Source organism: Hyperolius riggenbachi, chromosome 12 (genome assembly GCF_040937935.1).
Source record: "Hyperolius riggenbachi isolate aHypRig1 chromosome 12, aHypRig1.pri, whole genome shotgun sequence".
Lineage (NCBI taxonomy): Eukaryota > Metazoa > Chordata > Amphibia > Anura > Hyperoliidae > Hyperolius > Hyperolius riggenbachi.
Window position 1 is genome coordinate 85,550,675 of NC_090657.1, and position 24,529 is coordinate 85,575,203.

Below are 24,529 nucleotides of genomic sequence, written 5' to 3' on the forward strand. Positions count from 1 at the left end.
CAATAGGGTGTATGAGATCTCTGTACAAGTGAAAGGCAGACAATGAGGTGTATGAGATCTCTATACAAGTGAAAGGCAGACAATGAGGTGTATGAGATCTCTATACAAGTGAAAGGCAGACAACAAGATGTATGAGATTTCTATACAAGTTAAAGGCAGACAATGAGGTGTACAAGATCTCTATACAAGTGAAAGGCAGACAATGAGGTGTATGAGATCTCTATACAAGTGAAAGGCAGAGAAGGTGTATGAGATCTCTATACAAGTGAAAGGCAGACAATGAGGTGTATGAGATCTCTATACAAGTGAAAGGCAGACAATAAGGTGTACGAGATCGCTATACAAGTGAAAAGCAGACAATAAGATGTAGGAGATCTCTATACAAGTGAAAGGCAGACAAAGGTGCGTACACACGCACTACATCCGGCAACGACTGGTCCGTCAGATCCTCCCGCTGGGCGGGTGTTCAGCCGACAAGTGAAAGGCATACAATAAGGTGTATGAGATCTCTATAGAAGTGAAAGGCAGACAATGAGGTGTATGAGATCTCTATAGAAGGGAAAGGCAGACAATAAGGTGTATGAGATCTCTATACAAGTGAAAGGCAGACAATGAGGTGTATGAGATCTCTATACAAGTGAAAGGCAGACAATAAGGTGTATGAGATCTCTATACAAGTGAAAGGCAGACAATAAGGTGTATGAGATCTCTATACAAGTGAAAGGCAGACAAAGGTGCGTACACACGCACTACATCCGGCAACGACTGGTCCGTCAGACCCTCCCGCTGGGCGGGTGTTCAGCCGACAAGTGAAAGGCAGACAATAAGGTGTATGAGATCTCTATAGAAGGGAAAGGCAGACAATGAGGTGTATGAGATCTCTATACAAGTGAAAGGCAGACAATAAGGTGTATGAGATCTCTATACAAGTGAAAGGCAGACAATAAGGTGTATGAGATCTCTATACAAGTGAAAGGCAGACAATAAGGTGTATGAGATCTCTATACAAGTGAAAGGCAGACAATAAGGTGTATGAGATCTCTATACAAGTGAAAGGCAGACAAAGGTGCGTACACACGCACTACATCCAGCAACGACTGGTCCGTCAGACCCTCCCGCTGGGCGGGTGTTCAGCCGACAAGTGAAAGGCAGACAATAAGGTGTATGAGATCTCTATAGAAGGGAAAGGCAGACAATGAGGTGTACAAGATCTCTATACAAGTGAAAGGCAGACAATGAGGTGTATGAGATCTCTATACAAGTCAAAGGCAGACAATGAGGTGTATGAGATCTCTATACAAGTGAAAGGCAGACAATAACGTGTATGAGATCTCTGTACAAGTGAAAGGCAGACAATAGGGTGTATGAAATCTCTGTACAAGTGAAAGGCAGACAATGAGGTGTATGAGATCGCTATACAAGTGAAAGGCAGACAATGAGGTGTATGAGATCTCTATACAAGTGAAAGGCAGACAATGAGGTGTATGAGATCTCTATACAAGTGAAAGGCAGACAATAAGGTGTACGAGATCGCTATACAAGTGAAAAGCAGACAATAAGATGTAGGAGATCTCTATACAAGTGAAAGGCAGACAAAGGTGCGTACACACGCACTACATCCGGCAACGACTGGTCCGTCAGATCCTCCCGCTGGGCGGGTGTTCAGCCGACAAGTGAAAGGCATACAATAAGGTGTATGAGATCTCTATAGAAGTGAAAGGCAGACAATGAGGTGTATGAGATCTCTATAGAAGGGAAAGGCAGACAATAAGGTGTATGAGATCTCTATACAAGTGAAAGGCAGACAATAAGGTGTATGAGATCTCTATACAAGTGAAAGGCAGACAATAAGGTGTATGAGATCTCTATACAAGTGAAAGGCAGACAATAAGGTGTATGAGATCTCTATACAAGTGAAAGGCAGACAATAAGGTGTACGAGATCGCTATACAAGTGAAAAGCAGACAATAAGATGTAGGAGATCTCTATACAAGTGAAAGGCAGACAAAGGTGCGTACACACGCACTACATCCGGCAACGACTGGTCCGTCAGACCCTCCCGCTGGGTGGGTGTTCAGCCGACAAGTGAAAGGCAGACAATAAGGTGTATGAGATCTCTATAGAAGGGAAAGGCAGACAATGAGGTGTACAAGATCTCTATACAAGTGAAAGGCAGACAATGAGGTGTATGAGATCTCTATACAAGTGAAAGGCAGACAATAACGTGTATGAGATCTCTGTACAAGTGATAGGCAGACAATGAGGTGTATGAGATCTCTATACAAGTGAAAGGCAGACAATGAGGTGTATGAGATCTCTATACAAGTGAAAGGCAGAGAAGGTGTATGAGATCTCTATACAAGTGAAAGGCAGACAATAACGTGTATGAGATCTCTGTACAAGTGATAGGCAGACAATGAGGTGTATGAGATCTCTATACAAGTGAAAGGCAGACAATGAGGTGTACGAGATCGCTATACAAGTGAAAAGCAGACAATAAGATGTAGGAGATCTCTATACAAGTGAAAGGCAGACAAAGGTGCGTACACACGCACTACATCCGGCAACGACTGGTCCGTCAGACCCTCCCGCTGGGCGGGTGTTCAGCAGACAAGTGAAAGGCATACAATAAGGTGTATGAGATCTCTATAGAAGTGAAAGGCAGACAATGAGGTGTATGAGATCTCTATACAAGTGAAAGGCAGACAATAAGGTGTATGAGATCTCTATACAAGTGAAAGGCAGACAATAAGGTGTATGAGATCTCTATACAAGTGAAAGGCAGACAATAAGGTGTATGAGATCTCTATACAAGTGAAAGGCAGACAAAGGTGCGTACACACGCACTACATCCGGCAACGACTGGTCCGTCAGACCCTCCCGCTGGGCGGGTGTTCAGCCGACAAGTGAAAGGCAGACAATAAGGTGTATGAGATCTCTATAGAAGGGAAAGGCAGACAATAAGGTGTATGAGATCCAGGGCTGTAGGGTCAAAGCAATTTTTGGGTACATGGGGTGGGAGTTTTCACAAATTGAGGAGTCAGAGTACTTTTGTACCGACTCCACAGCCCTGATAAGACCTCAATACAAGTGTAAGGCAGACAATAATTCAAGGTGCATGACCTACAGTTATCTACATTTTATATTAGCATTAAAAAAAATCCAGCTTCTCTAATAGATGAGATCTCATACACCTTGTGCCTGGTACACACCATGCAATTTCCCGTCAGATCGACGGGTCAAATAATGTTCAACAGATCTGATTTCAGGTCGTTTTTCTGATCGATTTTGTACAAAAGTGATCGGATGATAGGTCAGAAAGACAATCAGACCTGTTGAAAAATTATCGATTCGACCAGTTGATCTGACAGGAAATTGCATGGTGTGTACCATGCATAAGATGTACGAGATCTCATCCATTAGAAAAGCTGGATTTTTTTATAATAATATAAAATGCAGATAAATGTAGGGTCACGCACCTTGGATGTGGCAACGCTAGAGCACCATTTAAAATAAAATGGCATACAGCATGGAACATCAGACTTAACCTCCCTAGCGGTATGGACAGAAATGTCCATTCAAAAAAACATGCTGTGAACAGTATAAACATGCATACACATCAATACTCTCCTGCACTGTATACTAGACCCTTGCTTGACACATTTTGGCAAGTTACAGAAAAAAAAAAAAAAAAGTTTTAAAAATAAATTTTATCACTGTTAGCACAGAAATCCTGGGGAAATTGAAGGCTGGGGAGGTTAAAGGATTTGGGGAATACTGGCTGATAAACTACCGTATATACAATGCTAAGCAACAGCAGCTAAAGCAAATACAATTCCGGAAGCATAAAAAGGGAGATAAAATCTTTAGACGCTAGAGCTCTATATAAATTACTTGTTTGGCCACATTTGGAGTGTGGGATACAGGTTTGGGCGCCACTCTATAGGAAGGACATTAAGGTTCTAGAACAAGTGCAAAGACGGGCAGCTAAATTATTCAGAAAGGTGGAAGGTCTCACTTACCAAGAAAGGTTGGACAAACTGGGCTTATTTAGCCTGAGAAAGAAAAGACGACTGAAAGGTGACCTGACCAACATGAGTAAATACATCAGAGGGCAATACAAGAGCTTTTCCAGATGAGCCTTTTGTCCCTACGCTGGTACATTGGACAAGGGAACATGCTCTGCATACGGAGGGATTAAAAAAAAAAAAAAAAAAAAAAAAAAAAAAGGGGGGGGGGGGGGCACTTTACATTAAAGGGCCAGTCTGAGGAAAAAAAAAATTGTTTTACTCACCTGGGGCTTCTACCAGCCCCCTGCAGCCATCCTGTGCCCTCGCAGTCTCGCTCGGATCCTCCTGACCCCCGCCAGCAGCTACTTTCACTTTCGGCAACAGGACCGATAGGCCTGGCCACGCGACTGCTTCTTCGCAGTCCTGAACGCAATAGCAGTAGAGGGCACTATTGCGGACAGGAACACGAAAAAGCAGACGCATGGCCAGGCCTGTTGGCAAAAGTGAAAGTAGCTGCCGGCGGGTGACAGGAGGATCCGAGCGAGACTGTGTGGGCCCATGATGGCTACAGGGCTGGTAGAAGCGGATACTGCCACTTATCCTGCCTTTGTCAGTGAATCCTGGGAAATAATGTACAGATGTGTTCAAAATTATTCAACCCCCAATGCTGTAAAGGGTTTTAGGGAATTAAGTGTACATTTGTAATTGTGTTCAGAATGAAATCTTACAAGGACTTTTTAACCAACCAAATGCAACTAAAATGACATCAATTGTTTTTGTTTTTTTTAGGATTTCTTCATTGACAAAATTATCCAACCCCTTAAAGACTACCACTCTTAGGGCCTGTTTCCACTACACACAGATTGGATGCAGGAAAAACTGACTCCAATGAATGACTATGGGCCTGTTTCCACTAAACGCAATTTTTCTGATGCAGATTTTCCCATAGGCATTCATTGGAGTCAGTTTTTCTGCATCCATTCTGCATCCAATCTGCGTGTAGTGGAAACAGGCCCTTAGGCCTCCTTTCCAAGAACTGTTGATAGGCAGTGAAATGCCTCTCAAACTCTCTCAACTGCTCACTGCTGTCTGGTAATTGCTTCTTGCTGCATGATAACTGCTTACTTCTGCCGGTTACCTGCTTGCTGAGCACACAGCTCAACAGTTTGTGGAAAGGAGGCCTTAAAGAGAAACTCCGACCAAGAGTTGAACTTTATCCCAATCAGTAGCTGATACCCCCTTTTACATGAGTAATCTATTCCTTTTCACAAACAGAGCATCAGGGGGCGCTGTATGACTGATATTGTGGTGAAACCAGTTTCAGCTCAGACAATAAGGCGCACACTGCATAATGAAGATCTCCATGCCAGAACTCCCAGGCGCACCCCTTGCTGTCTCCAAAGAATAAGAGTCGTCGACTGCAGTATGCCAAAATTCATGTGGACAAACCACAAAAGTTTTGCGATAGTGTTCTGTGGACTGATGAAACAGAATTAGAACCGTTTGGGCCCATGGATGAATGCTATGTTTGGAGGAGGAAGAACAAGGCCTATGAAGAAAAGAACACCTTGCTTACTGTGAAGCATGGCGGGGGGGGGTCAATCATGCTTTGGGGCTGTTTTGCTTCTGCAGGTACAGGGAAGCTTCAGCGTGTGCAAGGTACCATGAATTCTCTTCAGTACCAGGAGATATTGGATGAAAATGTGATGCAGTCCGTCACAAACCTGAGGCTTGGGAGACGTTGGACCTTTCAACAGGACAATGATCCCAAGCATATCTCCAAGTCCACTAGGGCATGGTTGCAGATTAAAGGCTGAAACATTTTGGAGTCGCCATCGCAGTCACCAGACTTCAATCCGATTGAGAACCTCTGGTGGGACTTAAAGAAAGCAGTTGCAGTGTGCAAGCCTAAGAATGTGACTGAACTGGAGGCTTTTGCTCATGAAGAATGGGCTAAGATACCCGTAGATCGCTGCAAGACACTTGTGTCAAGCTATGCTTCATGTTTAAAAGCTGTTATAACTGGAAAAGGATGTTGTACTAAGAATGAATGTCACTTGGGGGTTGAATAAAACTGATAATGGATGTGAGCACAGAAAAGACATTTGTGGTTATTTCATTATAAATGTTATGTTATTTTTGTCTGATTTACAAGTGCCTCTGATTTAATTGTAAACAAGATGACTGAAAATCAACGTCAAACTGGCCAAATCCCTCAATTTCAGTGGGGGTTGAATAATTTTGAACACAACTGTAGAAGATTGTGCTAATTACCCTTCCTCCAATGCCAGTCTATGGAGGTGGGTGGACCAAGGTGGCAATTAGCGGCCACACACCTAGTTTCCAGATGGGGGGGGGGGGGCTATTTATGTTTTTAAGGAGGGCTTGGGGAAGGAAAAAAAAAAAAAAAAAAAAAAAGAGGGGGGGGGGGGGCTCTGGGGCAACTTTAAACCCATCTTCAGACACTGACCTGTGCAGTTGTCCTCGCCATCTTCTAGTTTTCGCTTCTTGAGGTTTGGCTGTGGAACCAAAAAGTAGTAATTCAAATAAGTACCAAGATGATTTTTACGCAAACTACAAATAAACATGACTGCTTTTTCACATGATTCAAACCAAAGGCCTTCCACTCACACATCCGCTAGCTTTACCAAAGCAAGTCTCATTTTCAAGTGCTAGAACCAGCGCAAAGCAATACATTCCAGAGGATATACAAGTCATCGAAAAAGTAAAGACCATTTTCATTTAATCAATTAAGAAAACATTTTATACACACTGGAAACACAAAGGGGCACCGACAGCCCAATATGCTGCAGTAGGTTTAGATTTTAACTGAAAAAAAATCCACAATGCAGCAACGCGTTTCGCAGGCACAATCCTGCTTCAGCAGATAGTAACGGAGCAATAAAAAAAACTCTGTAGATCGATATCTGGGCCAAGCACTTGTCTCTGTGTATTGTTATACACACGCTATGTTGTAATTATTTCTTCTTATAATAACTGCCTTTAAACTTTTATATCTTTTTACAAGAGTTTCTATTTCTTTAAGTATCATCACCTATAAGTTGGAGGTATTAGGGGGACTTAAAGCCAATGGGTACCGGATTCAAAAAGAAAAAGTCAGATACTCACCTAAGGAGAGGGAAGGCTCGGTCCTAATGAGCCTTCCCTCTCCTCTCCCGGTGCCCTCGGTGCTGCGCTGGCTCCCCCGTTCGCAACCGCCGCCGCAGGGACTTCAGAGGTCTTCGGGAGCACTCAGGCTTCCGAAGACGGGCCGCTCCATACTACGTACGCGCGAGTGCGTCATAGAGGGCGCTCGCGCATGCGTAGTATGGAGCGGCAGCGTCATCGGGAGCCCGAGTGCTCCCGAAAGCTCCCGAAGGCATGCGGAAGTGGCAGTATTTGACCGAACTGGTCGAATACTGCCACGGGGGATCCTGCGCGGGACCGGGCACCGGGAGAGGAGGGGGAAGGCTCATTAGGACCGAGCCTTCCCTCTCCTTAGGTGAGTATCTGACTTTTTCTTTTTGAATCTGGTAAACATTCACTTTAAAGGAGACCTAAACAAAAAGTTTCACTTACCTGGGGATTTTACCAGTCCCCTGCAGCCATCCTGTGCCCTCGCAGTCACTCACGGCTCCTCCGGTCCCCCGCTGCCACCTAGTTTTGTTTTTGCCGACTAAGTCGACAGGCCGCCACTCATAACTTTGCATGCATTCCTGCTGGTGCAGGACCCCATTGTGGATGGCAACACGTATCTTTGTACTCGTTGCGCCTTGAATATATTCTCAGTGGTTTCTAAGCACAAAAATAAAAACCACTTACAGTATCCAGTCCATCATGGCTGTTGGTCAGGAGAATTGGATCTGGAACTGGAAGATTCATTTCAGAATGGATCTGTGTGAGATCTTGGATATTCAGCATGGGCTCCTACAAGACAGCAAAAGAACAAATTAATTAGACAAAAGCAGAAATGAAAGGGTTTTTATAGTAAACAAAACTCCAAAGCATAGAAGCAATATTGCTTCTCCAGTCACCCCCAGCTCCTTCAGAAAGCCAGCACAACCATTGTGCTTCAAACAACAAAGCTGCACAATGGGCTACTTGAAACATTACTTACTATTCTCCACTAAAGTACAGAAAGTTCCTGAATTACCTTAAGAAAACTGTCCAATTCCAAAAGCTTCTTTGGGAAAAAGCTGGCAACAAGGTCTTCAGCCTTAAAGCAAAAAAAACAAAAACAAAAAAAAAACAGCGATATAAAAGGGCTGAATCCATCATTTAATATCAAATATCATATGAATCAGTAGGGCGTGGTCATCAATTCAATATTACCCTCTCCAGTAAGGGAATTTATATGAATTCTCCATGACCAGTACAGGGAAAGACTGCTGGGCCTCCTAAGGGCCCCTTTTCCACAGGCGGCTGAACTGCACTCAGTGAGCAGTTGGCAAGCAGCAGCAAGCAGTTACCAGGCAGCTCTGAGCACTTGTGAGAGTTTGACAGTCTTTTCAATGTCTATCAACTGCTCGTGGAAAAGGGCCCTTACTGGACCACGGCGGGGTCTACACTTATTAGTGCAGAAAGAAACGTTTTGTATGCAAAATCTCCAGAAACTAGGTGTTTCTTTGCTTTTTTTTGCATTTGTTTCAGACTCACCAATAAAAAATAAATGAGAACTCCCATGCGGTGCACAAATTTATCCTGCAAGATTTACTTTTTTTCCCCCAACACATGCAAAACCACAAAAGCATTTCGATCTTCAAGTAGTGGTAGGAACCAGAGTGAGTTAAAAAAAAAAAAAAAAAAAAAAAAAAAAAGGAGGAGGAGTATCTACTTAAAAATGTCAGTGCTTCCGGTCCCAAGTAGGAGGCGGAGCAGCATCTAAGTGTCCCTGTTGTGGAGGACAAATCATGAAATACATACAGTATTTCCTAATTAAAAAAAGGTAAATATTAAATACTTTACCTCATTTGTGATTCTCTCTCGGAAACAGTCAACCTGGCAGAAGGGAAAAAAAGAGCAGTAATTATTAAGCATAGAACAACTTGATATACATGAACATGCATCCTTGCAGTATTAACCTCCCTGGCGGTAACCCCGAACGTAGTTCGGGGTAAGCCGCGCAGGAGGTTTTCTCAGGCCCCGCTGGGCCGATTGGCTTACTTTTTTTTTTTTTTTTTTGCTGCACGCAGCTAGCACTTTGCTAACTGCGTCAGCACACCGATCGCCGCCGCCCCGCGCTCGATCGCCGCTATCTGTCGCGCCCCCCCCCCCAGACCCCGTGCGCTGCCTGGTCAATCAGTGCCAGGCAGCGCTGAGGGGTGGATCGGGACTCCCAATGAGGTCACGACGTCGCTGTCGGCATCCCGCCCCGTCGCCATGGCGACTGGGGAAGCCCTCCAGGAAATCCCGTTCTTTGAAAGGGATTTCCTGATCGGAGATCGCCGAAGGCAATCGAAGCGGGCGGGGGGATGCCCTGGGCTCGCTACATGATTTAAAAAAATAAAAAAAAAAAACTGCTGCGCTCCCTCCTGGCGAAATTAATTAGACCGCCAGGAGGGTTAAAGGATACCCGAGCTGACATGTGACATGATGAGATAGACGTGTGTATCTACAGTGCCTAGCACACAACTATGCGGTGTACCTTTATTTTATTTTTTTTCTTTCTCTGCCTGAAAGAGTTAGAAGGATAGATACAATTGTTTATTTCATTCGTTTATTTTCACCTCGGGTGTCCTTTAACTACCTAAGGACCGCGTCACGCAAATGGGCGCGACTGCGGTGGCAGTCCCAGGACCGCCTAACGCCAATTGGCGTCAAGTCCTGTGGCCGGCCACTGCAGGAGATCGCACGCGCACATCTCTGCTTGGGAGGCGGAGCTCGGCCTCCAATCTCCGAGCCTGTTAGACAGCATAACCGCCATCTATTTACATGGTACAGCGCTGCGATCTGGGACACTAGAGAGCGATCGGCTCTCATAGCCAGAAGCCTATGACAGCCGATCGCCAGGATTGGCTGGCTGGGGGGAGGGAAGGGTTTGAAGAAAACAAAACAAAAATAGAAAATGGTAAATAAAAATACAAAAATAAAGAAATATTTATTAAAAACAAAAACACTGGGGGAGCAATCAGACCCCACCAACAGAGAGCTCTGTTGGTGGGGAGAAATCACTTGTGGGCTGAGTTGTGCGCCCTGCAGCTTGGCTTTAAAGCTGCAGTGGCCAATTTACACAAAAAATGGCCTGCTCTTTAGGGGGGGGGGGGGGGGGGGGGTTAGCACTGTGGTCCTCAAGAGGTTAAACAACCTTTAATCATACAGCAGTATGTAACTAAAACATGTGCGTGTCACAAGTGCTGATGCTGACTCACTCAGCTAACTGAAAACACCGACTGTACAGAGAGGGTGCTCCGAGTTCAGGTCAGCTTTAAAGTGAACCAGAGATGAAAATAAACTAATGAGATAAATTGGATCTGTCCTTCTACTCCTTATGCTGGGAATACACGGTTCGTTTTTGAGCCATTTAGATGGCTCGATAGATAATTTCCGACATGTTTGATCTCCAGCCCCATCGTTTCGCCGCTTGATTCTGCATTGAACACAATGGAAAAAAAAAACAGATAAGAAAAACGAGCGGAAGAGTAATCGCCTGCGGAATCGGTCGAGCGGGAGAATCGAGCAGCAAAATCGAGCCGTGTATTCACAACATTAAATGACTCAAGATATCTCAAGGTTTTATTTTATGTATAAAACATTTACAAAGCAGATTTAATGTTTTATAGTCTCTGCTCAATTGCAGTGTCTCAAGAGTCCCAGAATAAAAATACATGAACTATTGACCATTTTATCCTCTCACTGTAAAAAGCCCAGGTATCTGCTTAGGAAAGTGTTACTATACCTGTAATTTGTTATCAGTGAGCCAACTGGGTACTGACTGGAGAAAAACTGTCAGTTCCATAGCCAATTATAAATGCTTTCAGGCAGGGAAAAAAGAAAAAACGAGCACAGCATAAATGTCTGTATGCTTGCCACTTTATATACACAGGTCTATCTCACCATGTCACATGTCATCTCTGCTATGTGACCACTCTGCCCAGTGACTTGGGAAAAACCTCCTTTCCAGCAATCTGGAAAACCACGTAGGCTTGCGGATGCAGAAAACTGCAAATAATAATAATAATAATTGCAGTATTTGTATATCGCCTTTTTCCTGTCGGACTCAAAGTGCTTGCGAGGCAGCCACTAGAGCACACTCAGTAGGCAGTAGCAGTGTTAGGGAGACTTGCCCAAAAAACTCCTTACTGAATAGGTGCTGGCTTACTGAACAGGCAGAGCTGAGATTTGAACTCAGGTCTCCTGTGTCAGAGGCAGAGCCCTTAACCATTACACTATCCAGCCACTGTAGACAGCACCTCAACTCTTCTCACTGATTATCTAGATCTGTAAAATATACAATTGCTTTACCTGATTACCTCATCTCTGCAGGTCTTCTCTACTGTGCCCCTGCACTCTGCTATTCATTTAAATCATGGATGTAGAATACACCATGCTTGGACCTTCATGTGGATGAATACATGTTCCTTCCAGAGACACATACGTTATTTGGGTACAGAGTAGGCCTGAACGATTTTAGGAAAAGATTGAATTACACGATTTCTGCCAGGAATTGCGATTTCGATTTTATTCACGATTTTCTTCAAATCAAGCTTTAGCATTAAATTCACAATGTACAGTAACATTTACAAACATGCATTGACAGAAAATGACATACTATCAAATTGATAGTAGGTTGTCATTTTCTGTCATGTTTGTAAATGTTACTGTACATTGAGATTGTGAATTTACTGCTAAAGCTTGAAACTGTACTCCCCACCTCTGGATGTAGGCAGTATGCCCCCCTACCCCTTATAGTATGTATGACCAGTATCCCCTACCCCTCATAGTATGTATAACCAGTATGCCCCCCTACCCCTCATAGTATGTATGACCAGTATGCCCCCCTACCCCTCATACTATGTATGACCAGTATGCTACCCCACCCCTCATACTATGTATGACCAGTATGCTACTCCACCCCTCATAGCATGTATGACCAGTATCCCCACCCCTCATAGCATGTATGGCCAGTATCTCCCACCCCTCATAGTATGTATGACCAATATCCCCACCCCTCATAGTATGTATAGCCAGTACCCCCCCCCACACATCCCTCATAGTATGTATGACCAGTATTCCCACCAATCATAGTATGTATAGCCAGTACCCCCCACCCCTCATAGTATGTATGACCAGTATCCCCCCCCCACCCCTCATAGCATGTATGGCCAGTATGCCCCCCTATCCCTCAGTATGCATGACCTGTACCCACCACACCCCTTTAATATTAATAAATGGGCCAGGTACTTCTATTCATAGGATGGGCAAGCTTTAGGAATAGGCTATACAAATGGTAGAGGAAGGAGGCATTTCAGTCTACTTTAGTTTGCAAGAGAAACAAGAATGGAAAGCCTCTCAAGAAGGTTAAATGTAGCCCCCTGCATCTAAATTTAGGTTTATGACCTCTTAAAATGATCTGAACCAGTGGTGTAGCATGGGGGGGGGGATGGGAAATCGGAGGTTACAACAGCACCAGGGTCCCTGGTCCAGAGGGGCCCTCCATCCATCTTGTTAGCTTTCTAATCGGACATGTCATAATAGCAGGAAATCAGGAGTGAGACATACTTACACAGCAACGCTTACAGCTGCCATTTTCTGCAAGGTTTGGGGGGGATGGGGAGACAACTACACTACCAGGGAATGGCAGGTACTGCTAGACTGGTGAAAAGGGGGAGAGGGTACCAATAAATTACTAATAAAAAGCCTTAGGAGGTGGGGGGACTAGACTACCAGGGAAAGCTTAAGGAAAGCGAAGACTACCAGGATATGCCATTAAGGGAAAAGGGGGGCTCCACTAGACCCCAGGGCACATTCCACTAGACCCCAGGGAACACTATAAATAGGATAGGAAACCACTACATCCCAGGGCAAGCTAAAACAAAAAAAGATGGGAGTTATTACTATGAAAATACTGTTTAGCCATTTCCTGTAACTGCAAACTATGAAAGCACATTCTGCTTAATAAGGCTACGATTATGCTTTCTATAAACCTTTTATACCCCCCCCCCCATTTACCTTAAGGTAGCCATACATCAGGCGACTTGGCGGCAGATTGACCATCCAATTTGATTATTATACTCAATTGCCCGATCGACAATGCGACCGATTCCAGGCCAGAATTGGTCACATATATTGGTCGGACATGCAGCAAGATATAGGACTGACTTGCTCGATTGCGTGCATGCCGGTAATGGCAAGCAATATCTCAGCAGTCCTCAAACTAAGGCCCGCGGGCCGAATGCGGCCCTCTGAGGCTCTTTTTACCACCCCGCCCCCCACACACACAAAAAGTATTACTTATAGATGCGGTCTGCTGCATCTTTAAATATTGATGGCCCGCATATAGAATAGCAGTTCTGGCACAACCCATCCACATGGAAGCCACAAAGCAGTCATTTGCTGGCTTCTGGGTTGTGTTGCAGGCTTTTGCATGCCATTGGGTGACCTTATGGGGGAGCATACTATCTGCACATGCTGTGTTGGGTGCATAACATCTGCTCTGGTTAAATGGGAGACATGAAGGCTCCCCATGTTAATAGGCTCTGTCTACAATACCTAGGCTCAATCATATGTTTTTCTACATCATTTCATGTGTACTCCGGTCTCCCAGCAGTCTAAAGTATGTTGCCCCGGCCCTTGACCAAAAAAAAAAGTATGGGGACCCCTGCAATTTCAGGACAAGCATAAAAAAAAAAAAAAAACACCCTGACTCTGTCCCCTCGAATGTATAAATGTGTGTGCATTTATACATTACCTGTCCTGTGTCATGGTGCCCATCCGTCTTCTGAAACCGCCACACTTCCGTTACCCCATACATGCCGCCGGCGTATAGCGTGTATGCGGCTATGAGAGAGTGGCGGATTCAGAAGACGGACAGGCACCGTGACAAAACAGGTAATGTATTAATGCACATTTATACGCTAGGGAAAATCTGCAAGGTGGCGGATGTGGTGGGCTCAGCCGATTCCAAAGAGATTTCATGCTGAAAGGAAAGCATGGGCAGCCAACAGATCTCTCTCTCTAATCAGATTCGATCAGATAAAGCAGGGCTGTGGAGTCGGAGTTAGAGTCGAGGAGTCGGAGTCAGGGCAATTTTGGGCACCCAGAGTCGTGGTTTTCAGAAACTGAGGAGTCGGAAGATTTTTGTACCGACTCCACAGCCCTGAGATAAAGTATTGTCTTTAGTCTGAATCTGCCCATTACCACTAGAATAGAGATAGAGAGAGAGAGATAGACAGAGAGAGATTTCAGAAAAACATACCTTATTACCTTTATTAAAAAGTTTTATATCACCATAAAATGAAGCAGCAACACAATTTCAGTTTTATAATAAATGGCCAAATTTAATTTGTGTATATAATAGACAGTAGCACTTTATAATATGAAAAAAAGTGAATACTGCGAAAGTGTATTTTTCTATTTTTTTTTTCCTTCCCTTTAAAAATGCATAGGAAATAGAATAATTCCTGTGAAGTACATTGGAAGTACCCAAAGAAAGCCTAGCTTGTCCTGTAAGCCTAAGTTTCCACTTGCGCTGACATGTTTATTTACTTTAAAGAGAGTCTGAAGCGAGAATAAATCTCGCTTCAGACCTCAAATAGCAGGGGCACGTGTGCCCCTGCTAAAACGCCGCTATAGCGCGGCTTAACGGGGGTCCCTTCACCCCCAAATCCCCCTCGATACACCCGGGGAGCGCTTCCTGGTTGGGGCAGGGCTAGCCGCCGCCGCCCCGCCCCACGCGCGTCTGTCAGCGCGTATCTCCGCCTCTCCCCGCCCCTCTCAGTCTTCCTTCACTGAGAGGAGCGGGGGAGAGGCGGCGATGCGCCGCTGACAGACGCGACTGGAGGCAGGGCTGCAGCCGTTAGCCCTGCCTCCAGGAAGCAATAAATCACGACCAAATCTGCGACCAAATGTCGCAGTGGTCGTTTTGGGGGTGAAGGGACCCCCGTTAAGCCGCGCTATAGCGGCGGTTTAGCAGGGGCACACGTGCCCCTGCTATTTATGAGCTCTGAAGCGAGATTTATTCTCGCTTCAGAGTCTCTTTAAGGGCTCGTTTCCACTATAGCGAATCCGCATGCGTTGTCCGCATGCGGATTCGCACAGCTAATACAAGTGGATGGGCCTGTTTCCACTTGTGCGGAGCGTTTTTGTGTGCTGGGGAAATCTGCACGGCAGAGCCGTCAGAATTCGCTCCCCGCACACCACTAAGCGAATCGCATACAATGTATCTAATAGAGAAAATCGCATGCGGTTTTGGCATGCGTTTTCCCCCACGATTTCGCATAGGAGATAATGTTAATTTACACAGGCATGGTTAAAATCGCCCACCTACTACCCTATGCGAAATCGCGGGAAAAACGCATGCAAAATCGTACCCTCATGCGATTTTGTCTGCGGTGATTTCCCGGCGATTCCGCACCGCACACGTGGTAATGCAGCCTAAGGGCTCTTTCACACTAAGACGTTGCGTTTCATGCGACGTTAAGGTTGCATAACATGCCCCTAACACAACGCATATTAGTATTGAAGTTGGACGTTATATAGAGCCGAGTTATGCGTCTCTTGATGCGTACTTTTTCACGCATACTATCGAACGAAAACGGCGCATGCGGCAAATAAAAAAAACAGTACTGAACATGTGCAAACATCCAAACGCAGCCACATACAAGTATACGCACAGCATGCTGCACTTTCATTGAACGTGCTGCGTTATATTCCAACGCAACGTGGGCACTGTGAACAGCCCGTTGATTTTTCATTGCTGTGAGTTGGGCTGCGTTACAGGCTGTACTAACGTGCGCCTGTAACGTCTTACTGTGAAAGCAGCCTTAATGCACATTGCCTGGCTGTCCTCTGCCTCTTATTACTTTAAAGTAAAGATGAGACCAGCAAAAAATAAATACAGACCCGGGGCTTCCTCCAGCCCCCTTCAGGCTAATCAGTCCCTCGCTGTCCTACGCCACCTTGATCCTCAGAAGCTCCGTTAACGCCGCCAATTGGGGCATTCTGCACATGCCTGTTTTTTCTAGGCCTCATGTACACTTTAAAGAGACACTGTAACATCAAAAAAATCCCCTGGGGGGTACTCACCTCGGGTGGGGGAAGCCTCGGGATCCTAATGAGGCTTCCCACGCTGTCCTCCGTCCCACGGGGGTCTCGCTGCAGCCCTCCGAACAGTCTGGCGACAGACCCGACTGTCAATTCAATATTTACCTTTGCTGGCTGTAGCGGGGGCGCTGTGGCTGCTTTGGGCTCCGAAGTAGATGGAAATACCCGATCTCAGTCGGGTCCGCTCTACTGCGCAGGCGCCGGAGACTTGCACCTGCGCAGTAGAGCAGACCCGACGGCGATCATGTATTTCCGCCTACTTCGGAGCCGACAGAGCGCCTGCGCAGGAGCCGGGACGGTAAATATTGACGTCACCGCTGTACGGAGGGCTGCAGCGAGACCCCCGAGGGACGGAGGACGGCGTGGGAAGCCTCATTAGGATCCTGAGGCTTCCCCCACCTGAGGTGAGTACCCCCCAGGGACGTTTTGACGTTACAGATTCTCTTTAAAAAAGGGAACCTGAGACGAGCTGTGCATGCACCACGAAGCGAGATTCGGCCAAGCTTTCGGGTGGATTTGCCAGGGACCAGAGTCAACCAGGAAGACAGCGAAGTACGAACAAAGGGGGCTTAATGAAGCCCCAGGTAAGCATGGCACCTGAGATGCTTCTCTTTACAGGTACACTTTAAGCCATAGACCCTGAACAAGCATGCAAATCAGATTTCGGACAAGATAAGCTGCATACTTGTTTCAGGTGTGTGATTCAGACACTACTGACCAGAAAGATCAGCAGGATTGCCAGGCAACTGGTGTTGTTTAAAGTGGACCTGGACTCTTGCTCAGGACACAATATAACAGAAATGCACCCTGTATGTATTTAAAGAGTTTTGCCTGTGTAATTCCCCCTCATTTGTGTCTAATCGCTAGTTGTAATTTGATCTCCCCTGTGTCACATGACTGTCTATGGCAGATAAGCCCATTTGAAAATACAGGCTGTAAACAATATGTCTGCTTCCATGAATCAGGGAGTAGAAACTGAGCAGATTTATTTTAGGATTTGTATCAGCTGTAACAAAAATGTTTTTTGTTTAAAGGTTATTATGCTTCTTGTATATCTTCTAAAGCAGAGAGGAGTTCTGAGTTCAGGTCCACTTTAAAAGGAAATTAATACAGAAGCTTCCATAGGTCTTAGGGCCCGTTTCCACTAGTGCGGTGCGAATCGCTGGGATTCCACCGCTGACAAAATCGCATGCGGATGCGATTCCGCATGCGATTTTTGCCGCGATTTCGCATAGGCAGGCTATCAGCGATTTTAACCATGTCACTGCCTGGCTCAATGTACATTAGTTTTAGTGCGATTTCGCACGCAAAATCGCGGCAAAAACGCATGTGCGATTTCCCCTATTAAATACATTGCCTGCGAATCACCTGCATTCCACACGCAGGCGAATTCTGCAGGCCCTACCGTGCAGAAAAATCCTGCACAGAAAAACGCACCAAAAAACTGACTAGTGGAAACAGTCTCATCCACTTGTATTAGTTATGCGAATCCGCATGCAGACAACGCATGCGGATTCGCTCTAGTGGAAACGGGCCCTTACACCTCAGATTACTTTTAAATGACTGGACAAGACACAGAACATTTATATGGCGCTTTTCTCCTGGCGGACCCCAAACGGTTGTGGAAAACTAAGGCGCACTCCATGGGCGACCAGGATCATTAGGTAGCCTTGCCCAAAGACTCCTTAAAGAGACTCTGAAGCGAGAATAAATCTCGCTTCAGAGCTCAAAGTTAGCAGGGGCACGTGTGCCCCTGCTAAACCGCCGCTATCGCGCCGCACAAAGGGGGTCCCTTCACCCCCAAACCCACCCCAGCACGACTTGGTTGTGCATTTGGTCCCTCCTGGAGGCAGGGCTAACGGCTGCAGCCCTGCCTCCAGTCGCGTCTGTCAGCGGCGCATCGCCGCCTCTCCCCACCCCTCTCAGTGAAGGAAGACAGAGGGGCGGGGGAGAGGCGGAGATACGCGCTGACAGACGCGCGTGGGGCAGGGCTGCGGCGGTTAGCCCTGCCCCAACCAGGAAGCGCTCCCCCGCATTACGGAGGGGGATTTCGGGGTGAAGGGACCCCCGTTAAGCCGCGCTATAGCGGCGTTTTAGCAGGGGCACACATGCCCCTGCTAACTCTGAGGTCTGAAGCGAGATTTATTCTCGCTTCAGTCTCTCTTTAAAGGACAATTGAAGTGAGAAGAATAGGGAGGCTTCCGTATTGATTTCCTTTTGAACAATACCAGTTGCCTGGCAGCCCTGCTGATCTATTTGGCAGCAGTGCCTGAATAACACTAGAAACAAGCATGCTTATAATCTTGTCAAATCTGACATTAATGTCAGAAACACATGATCTGTTGCATGCTTGTTCAGGGGCTCTGGCTAAAAGTATTGGAGGTAGAGGATCAGCAGGACAGCCAGGCAACTGGTATTGCTTAAAGAGAAACTCCGACCAAAAATTGAACTTTATCCCAATCAGTAGCTGATACCCCCTTTTACATGAGAAATCTATTCCTTTTCACAAACAGGCCATCAGGGGGCGCTTTATGACTGATATTGTGGTGAAACCCCACCCACACGAAAAGTTCGAACTTTTGGCAGTTTCCTGTCTGTGAACCTTGTTGCATTGTGGAAAATAGCTGTTTACAGCTGCCAAAAACCATGCAGCAGCTACATCACCTGCCAACAGTAAAATGTTCACTGGAGTTCCTCTTTAAAAGGAAATAAATATGGCAGCCTCCATATACCTCTCACTTCAGTTGTCCTTAAATAAGGGCTCTTTTCAACTAAGGCGTTTGCGATGGCTGAATCGCAAAAACGCAAACTGCTAGTGATTTTTCAAATCGCTACAGTTTGCTTTTAACATAGGAATCGCGGTAGGTCATTTCCACTGCCGCGATTCGTTTTTTTTGCTTGATCGCGAGGTGGAACGATTATTGCCGTGATTTTGCTATGCAGTGCATAGCATAGCAAAATCGCGATCGCAAACGTCGGGAAATCGCAGCGAATTTTTTACCTTTTGCTGAATCGCAATCGCTATCGTGCAGCGTGAACGCTAGCGATTGCTAGTGGAAAAGATCTTGATACAGAAAAAGTTTTCAAACAAGAAATAGTGTGGTGTAAAGGGCCTGTTCATACTTGCTGCGTTTGTAGAACGCGTATAAATTCAAAGAAACGCAAGTTAAAAAACACATGCGTTTTTCTTGCGTGTGAATGCGTTTTCTATTGCGTTTTGCACAAACACGTGACCCAGGGGAAAAAAAAGAATTATGGGAACCGTAGAGGAAAACGGACGCTAAAAACGCAATAGTACGCGTTTTTGATACGCGTCCATAGACTTTCATTGCGTCCGTTTCTATGCGTATCGCACAGAACTGCGTGCAGCAATGCGGATGAGAAACGTATGCGTCTCATACGCATACATGTGAACCAGCCCATTCAAAAGCATTAGGAGCCGTTTCTATGCGTTTTTGGTACCAGTACGCGTTCCCTGAAAACGGCTAGGAACGCATATAGTCTGAACAGGCCTTAAGAGTTACATAGTTATTTGGGTTGAAAAAAAGACATACGTCCATCGAGTTCAACCAGAGAACAAAGTACAACATATCCCTGTTGATCCAGAGGAAGGCAAAAAAAAAACCTTACAAGGCATGGGCCAATTAGCCCCTGCTAAACAAGTGACTAGCTATTTAAGGTTTATGACCACTATTGTTTTACCCAATATTCCATCAATGATGGCATGGACAGAATTTTTTGTGCGCAACATATTCCACTTGAAGGGAATCTGGAGTGAAAATAAACTTAAGATATAATGAATTGTATGTGTAGTACAGCTAAGAGATAGAACATTAGTAGCAAGTCTCATTGTTTCCAGTACAGAAGAGTTAAGAAACTTCAGTTATCTATACCAAAGAGCTTCTCTGAGCTCTCCCACCCCAACTTGGGTCCCGTTTTCTGAAGCACTTATACATCAAAGAAACAGTGCGACGCAGCTTCAAATAAGATTTTACTGCAATAAAGTTGAAAGGTTCATTAACTCTGCTCGGTTTCATAGTTCAAAATACAGTGCGTGGTGTGCAATTGCAAATACCGTATGATAGAATGATGCAAGGTTATATAAGAAAAAAAAAAAGCAATACATCTGAAAAGAAAAAAATATGAGACATTTCTCTTTTTGTTACTAATGTTCTGTTCAATATATGTGCTTCACATACAAATCATTATATCATAAGTTTATTTTTAGCTTCAGTGTCACTTTAAATAAATATGTTAAAGAGAAACTCCGACCAAAAATTGAACTTTATCCCAATCAGTAGCTGATACCCCCTTTTACATGAGAAATCTACTCCTTTTCACAGACCATCAGGGGGCACTGTATGACTGATATTGTGGTGAAACCCCTCCCACAAGAAAAGTAGGTACTTTTGGCAGTTTCCTGCCTGTGAACCTTGTAGCATTGTGGGAAATAGCTGTTTACAGCTGTTTCCAACTGCCAAAACAGCTAGCAGCAGCTACATCACCTGCCCACACTAAAATGTTCACTGGCGTTCCTCTTTAAAGAGGAACGCCAGTGAACATTTTACTGGGGGAAGTCTGGTCGCCCTGGCTGAAATACGATCTGTGCTGTGGGATGGAGAGCCCATGCAGCACGGTTCTAAAGAAAAAAGGCTGGTCCTTAAAGAGGAACTGTAATGGCAAAACGTCCCCTGGGGGGTACTCACCTCAGGTGGGGAAGCCTCCGGATCCTAATGAGGCTTCCCACGCCGTCCTGCGTCCCTCGGGGGTCTCGCTGCAGCCCTCCGTACAGCCGTGACGTAATATTTACCTTCCTGGCTCCTGCGCAGGCGCTCTGATGGCTGTCGGCTCCGAAGTAGGCGGAAATACCCGATCACCGTCGAGTCCGCTCTACTGCGCAGGCGCAAGTCTCCGGCGCCTGCGCAGTAGAGCGGACCCGACGGAGATCGGGTATTTCCGTCTATTTCCGAGCCGAATGCAGCCACAGCGCCCCCGCTGGAGCCAGCAAAGGTAAATATTGAAATTACAGTCGGGCCTGTCGCCGGCTGTTCAGAGGGCTGCAGCGAGACCCCCGTGGGACGCAGGACGGCGTGGGAAGCCTCATTAGGATCCGGAGGCTTCCCCCACCCGAGGTGAGTACCCCCCAGGGGATCTTTTTAAAGTTACAGAGTCTCTTTAAGTGGTTAAGCATTTATCAATGTGGCACTTAACTTATAGTTTGAGCCATTTATTTCTTTACATTGGGTGATCACATAACTTCATAACCACTTAAACTCCTGTAAGTAATATGATGTGATGATGCATAGATTAATAACGGGCTACAAATTCTCTAGCTCTGCCCGCAAGAATTAAGCATCACATGGAGAAAGAAAAATGACCTACATCGATATTTTCAGACCATCTAAACGTCTATGAATGACCACGTTTGTTTGAAACAGCCTTTCCTCGAGCCCCTTCTCTGCACCCCTCCACTCCACCATAAGTTTTCCATGAATTGTGAACCAGAAATGAGAGGTTAGTCCTGAGAATGAGTCACAGGGCTCCATCTGGCAGCCGCATGGCAGGATTGCTGCGTGTCAGCAGCCAGGGCCAACTCTACCCCCTCAGTGATCACCACTCCTCCAATCATCCTCATCAGAAAGCATGGCCTTCATGCCAGGCACAGGAGGCCCCCGCAGCATGGCAGCCGCCCCCCAGTGGCCTAACTGCCAGACACGCACACAAGCCTGGTCAGCCTATAGCAGCTCCCCTCCGGCCCCAGCTAACCTTCTTCTTCAGCTCCCCATCCACTTTCAGCAAAGAAGACATGATAAAGCTGCACCGATCTCAGATCACACAGACACACCGGCTCATGCAACACAATTCCGGATGTGACGTTTCCTACAGCGCGGTCACTGACTGCACTGACGCTAGAGGACGAGTTTAGAAACCTCCAATCACGCTTTGCGCTGCCAGTGAGGGTCGAATCAGCGATGACGTCGCCTGTGTGTATTCAGTGTCACGTTTTATGTTAGGCGCTTGTCGGTGTCAGTAGTGTCTGTGGCTGTGTGATAGGGAGAGATGGACACGCGGGAGATAACAAAGGGTTGAGGCATACTGGGGACGATTTACACAGAAAGTGCACAAGTAACAATAGTTGCTCAGACTAGGTTTGTTTACTGTGTTTAAAGTGTACCTAAACCAAAGTACAAAAATGGGTTTCACTTACCTGGGGCTTCTACCAGCCAATTGCAGCCATCCTGTGCCCACGCAGCTCCTCGATGCTTCGTTCCCACAGCATGGCTGAGTTTTCGGCGTGCATGCGCAGGACGCTATTGCGAACGGCAACGCGGACAAGTATACGGATGGTCAGGGCTGCGCAGTGGCCCGCCAACTCCCAGTCGAGCGAAAATGAAACAGCCGCGACGTTGGAGCGGAGGATCGTTGAGGAGCTGCGTGGGCACAGAAAGGCTGCAGGGGGCTGGTAGAAGTCTCAGGTAAGTAAATTCATTTGGTTTAAGTTCCCTTTGTGGCCATACAGCTGACAATTTTGAAGGTGATCAACCATCATAATTTCCGTCAGATCGAGGGAACATTTTCCTTCGATCAACAATTTCCAATATTGCGCAGAAAAAATTTCTTTGCTAACAATTTCCAATATGTTTGATCTGCTTCCTATTGATTTTGTGAAGTGCTAATCTCAAAATCAATCCCTTTATCAATCGTAAGCAGATCAGAGATGTCTGAAAATCTAGCTGCAAACAGCTTCAACAGTTTATGATTATTTATTCCTGTGATACAATGACAGCAGCCATGTTCTGTTTGTCACATTACACACAGGCAATCTGATCTGTATCTCCAGCCCTTAGCCTGTGACAAATTCAGTCCCCTCTCCTCCTCCCTCTGCCTTTGAAATCTGGCTAGTAACCTCCTCCTCCTCCTGCCAAGACTGAGCTCCCATAAGCCCTTGCTACCTGGCTGGGACTGAGTGCCTTGGCACTCTGGAAAAGCTGTGGGCGAGGCTTGTTTAGTTTATAGGGAATTAGAGTATTAAAACAAAACATAAAAAGTATTTGGCTTGAGGAATGCCCTATAAACTATATATAAGGAACACAATTATGCAATGAGTAAAAATGTATCTCGGATACCACTTTAAAGAGAGCCAGATGCAGGCTATCTGATCAGGTAGCAGCAAAAAACACCACTACACACCTCTCCTGTGGGCAACACTGGTCTACTTCACTTTTGTGGCCTCTGGGTCACGACGCTGCACGGAGAGACTGTGTGTCTCTCATCCAGTGTACAGGGAGGCAGGGGGCGTGGCCAGGGAGAGAGAGCTGCCATTGGGCAGCTCTGGAAAACCAGCAGGAACGCCCCTGGCAGGCGTTTTAAACAGGGAATCCCTCTCCCCTATGTTTACCTCTGAGTTACCGACAAATATTGTTAATCTCTGGGGGCTATAACGAGGCGGTGGGGATGCAGAGAGCGGCAGTGTGGGGACACAGAGGCATGTCATGAGGCAGAGAACATGCCTCTGTGTCCCATCTGCCCCCCATGGAACCGCCTCGGGTTCTCTTTAAAAATGAAGCCTAGAACCTTTCAGGAATATTAATAAAAACAATCAGTAGGACAGTTAGGGCCCCGTTTTGAAATCATCGCACAGCACCGACAACTTGCACCGCACATTATAGCCGCGGTGCACCTGCCCCCCCAAAAAACGCCCTCAGACTCAGAATAGGTAGGGAGCCAGGTACAGGTATCCCCAGTATAGGAAGTCAGGTGTAGGTGCCCTCAGTATATGTAGCCATTAGGTATGATCAGTGAGATGAAAATATTCAGAGTTTATGCAAATTTATATAATTTTTTTAATGGAAATATATGCAGCTTGAAAATGGACCAATAGGGATAGCCCTGATTAGGAGAACTCATGGAGAAGCATGTGATCAGTTTGATCAGCTGATAGATTTGCAAGGTTCTGATTTGCTGTGATGACTTCCTGGTTTAACACATGATCAGGACCAGCAAATCAGAGCCTTACAAATCTATCAGCTGATCAAACTGATCACATGCTTCTCCGTGAGTTCTCCTAAGCAGGGCCATCCCTATGGACCAGTCAAGTCCCACCTAGGTTTAAATTGATTGGTCCATTTTCAAGCTGCATATATTTGCATAAAAATGTACATAAATTTGCATAAACTCAGAAATATTTGCATATCATTGATCATCCCTAGTGGCCAGGTGTAGGAGCCCTCAGTATAGGTAGCCAGCTATAGGTGCTC

At 45.8% G+C, this 24,529-nt stretch overlaps 1 protein-coding gene across 2 annotated transcripts in view; it reads right to left on the reverse strand.

The window, feature by feature from the left end:
• PSME3 (proteasome activator subunit 3) overlaps nt 1-22,147 on the reverse strand; it is a 37,606-nt gene extending 15,459 nt beyond the window's left edge. The window contains exons 1-5 of one of the 2 annotated variants that reach the window (XM_068263815.1): nt 22,038-22,147; nt 8,976-9,008; nt 8,164-8,226; nt 7,833-7,937; nt 6,481-6,529 (exon numbers count right to left, since the gene is read on the reverse strand). In XM_068263815.1, coding sequence (XP_068119916.1) covers nt 6,481-6,529; nt 7,833-7,937; nt 8,164-8,226; nt 8,976-9,008; nt 22,038-22,079 — 292 coding nt within the window. In that variant the 5' untranslated portion in view covers nt 22,080-22,147. Of the gene's footprint in view, nt 1-6,480; nt 6,530-7,832; nt 7,938-8,163; nt 8,227-8,975; nt 9,009-11,471; nt 11,657-22,037 lie in introns of those variants that run through there. The other variant, XM_068263816.1, reaches the window with a different exon arrangement.
• Between the last annotated feature and the right edge of the window lie 2,382 nt (nt 22,148-24,529).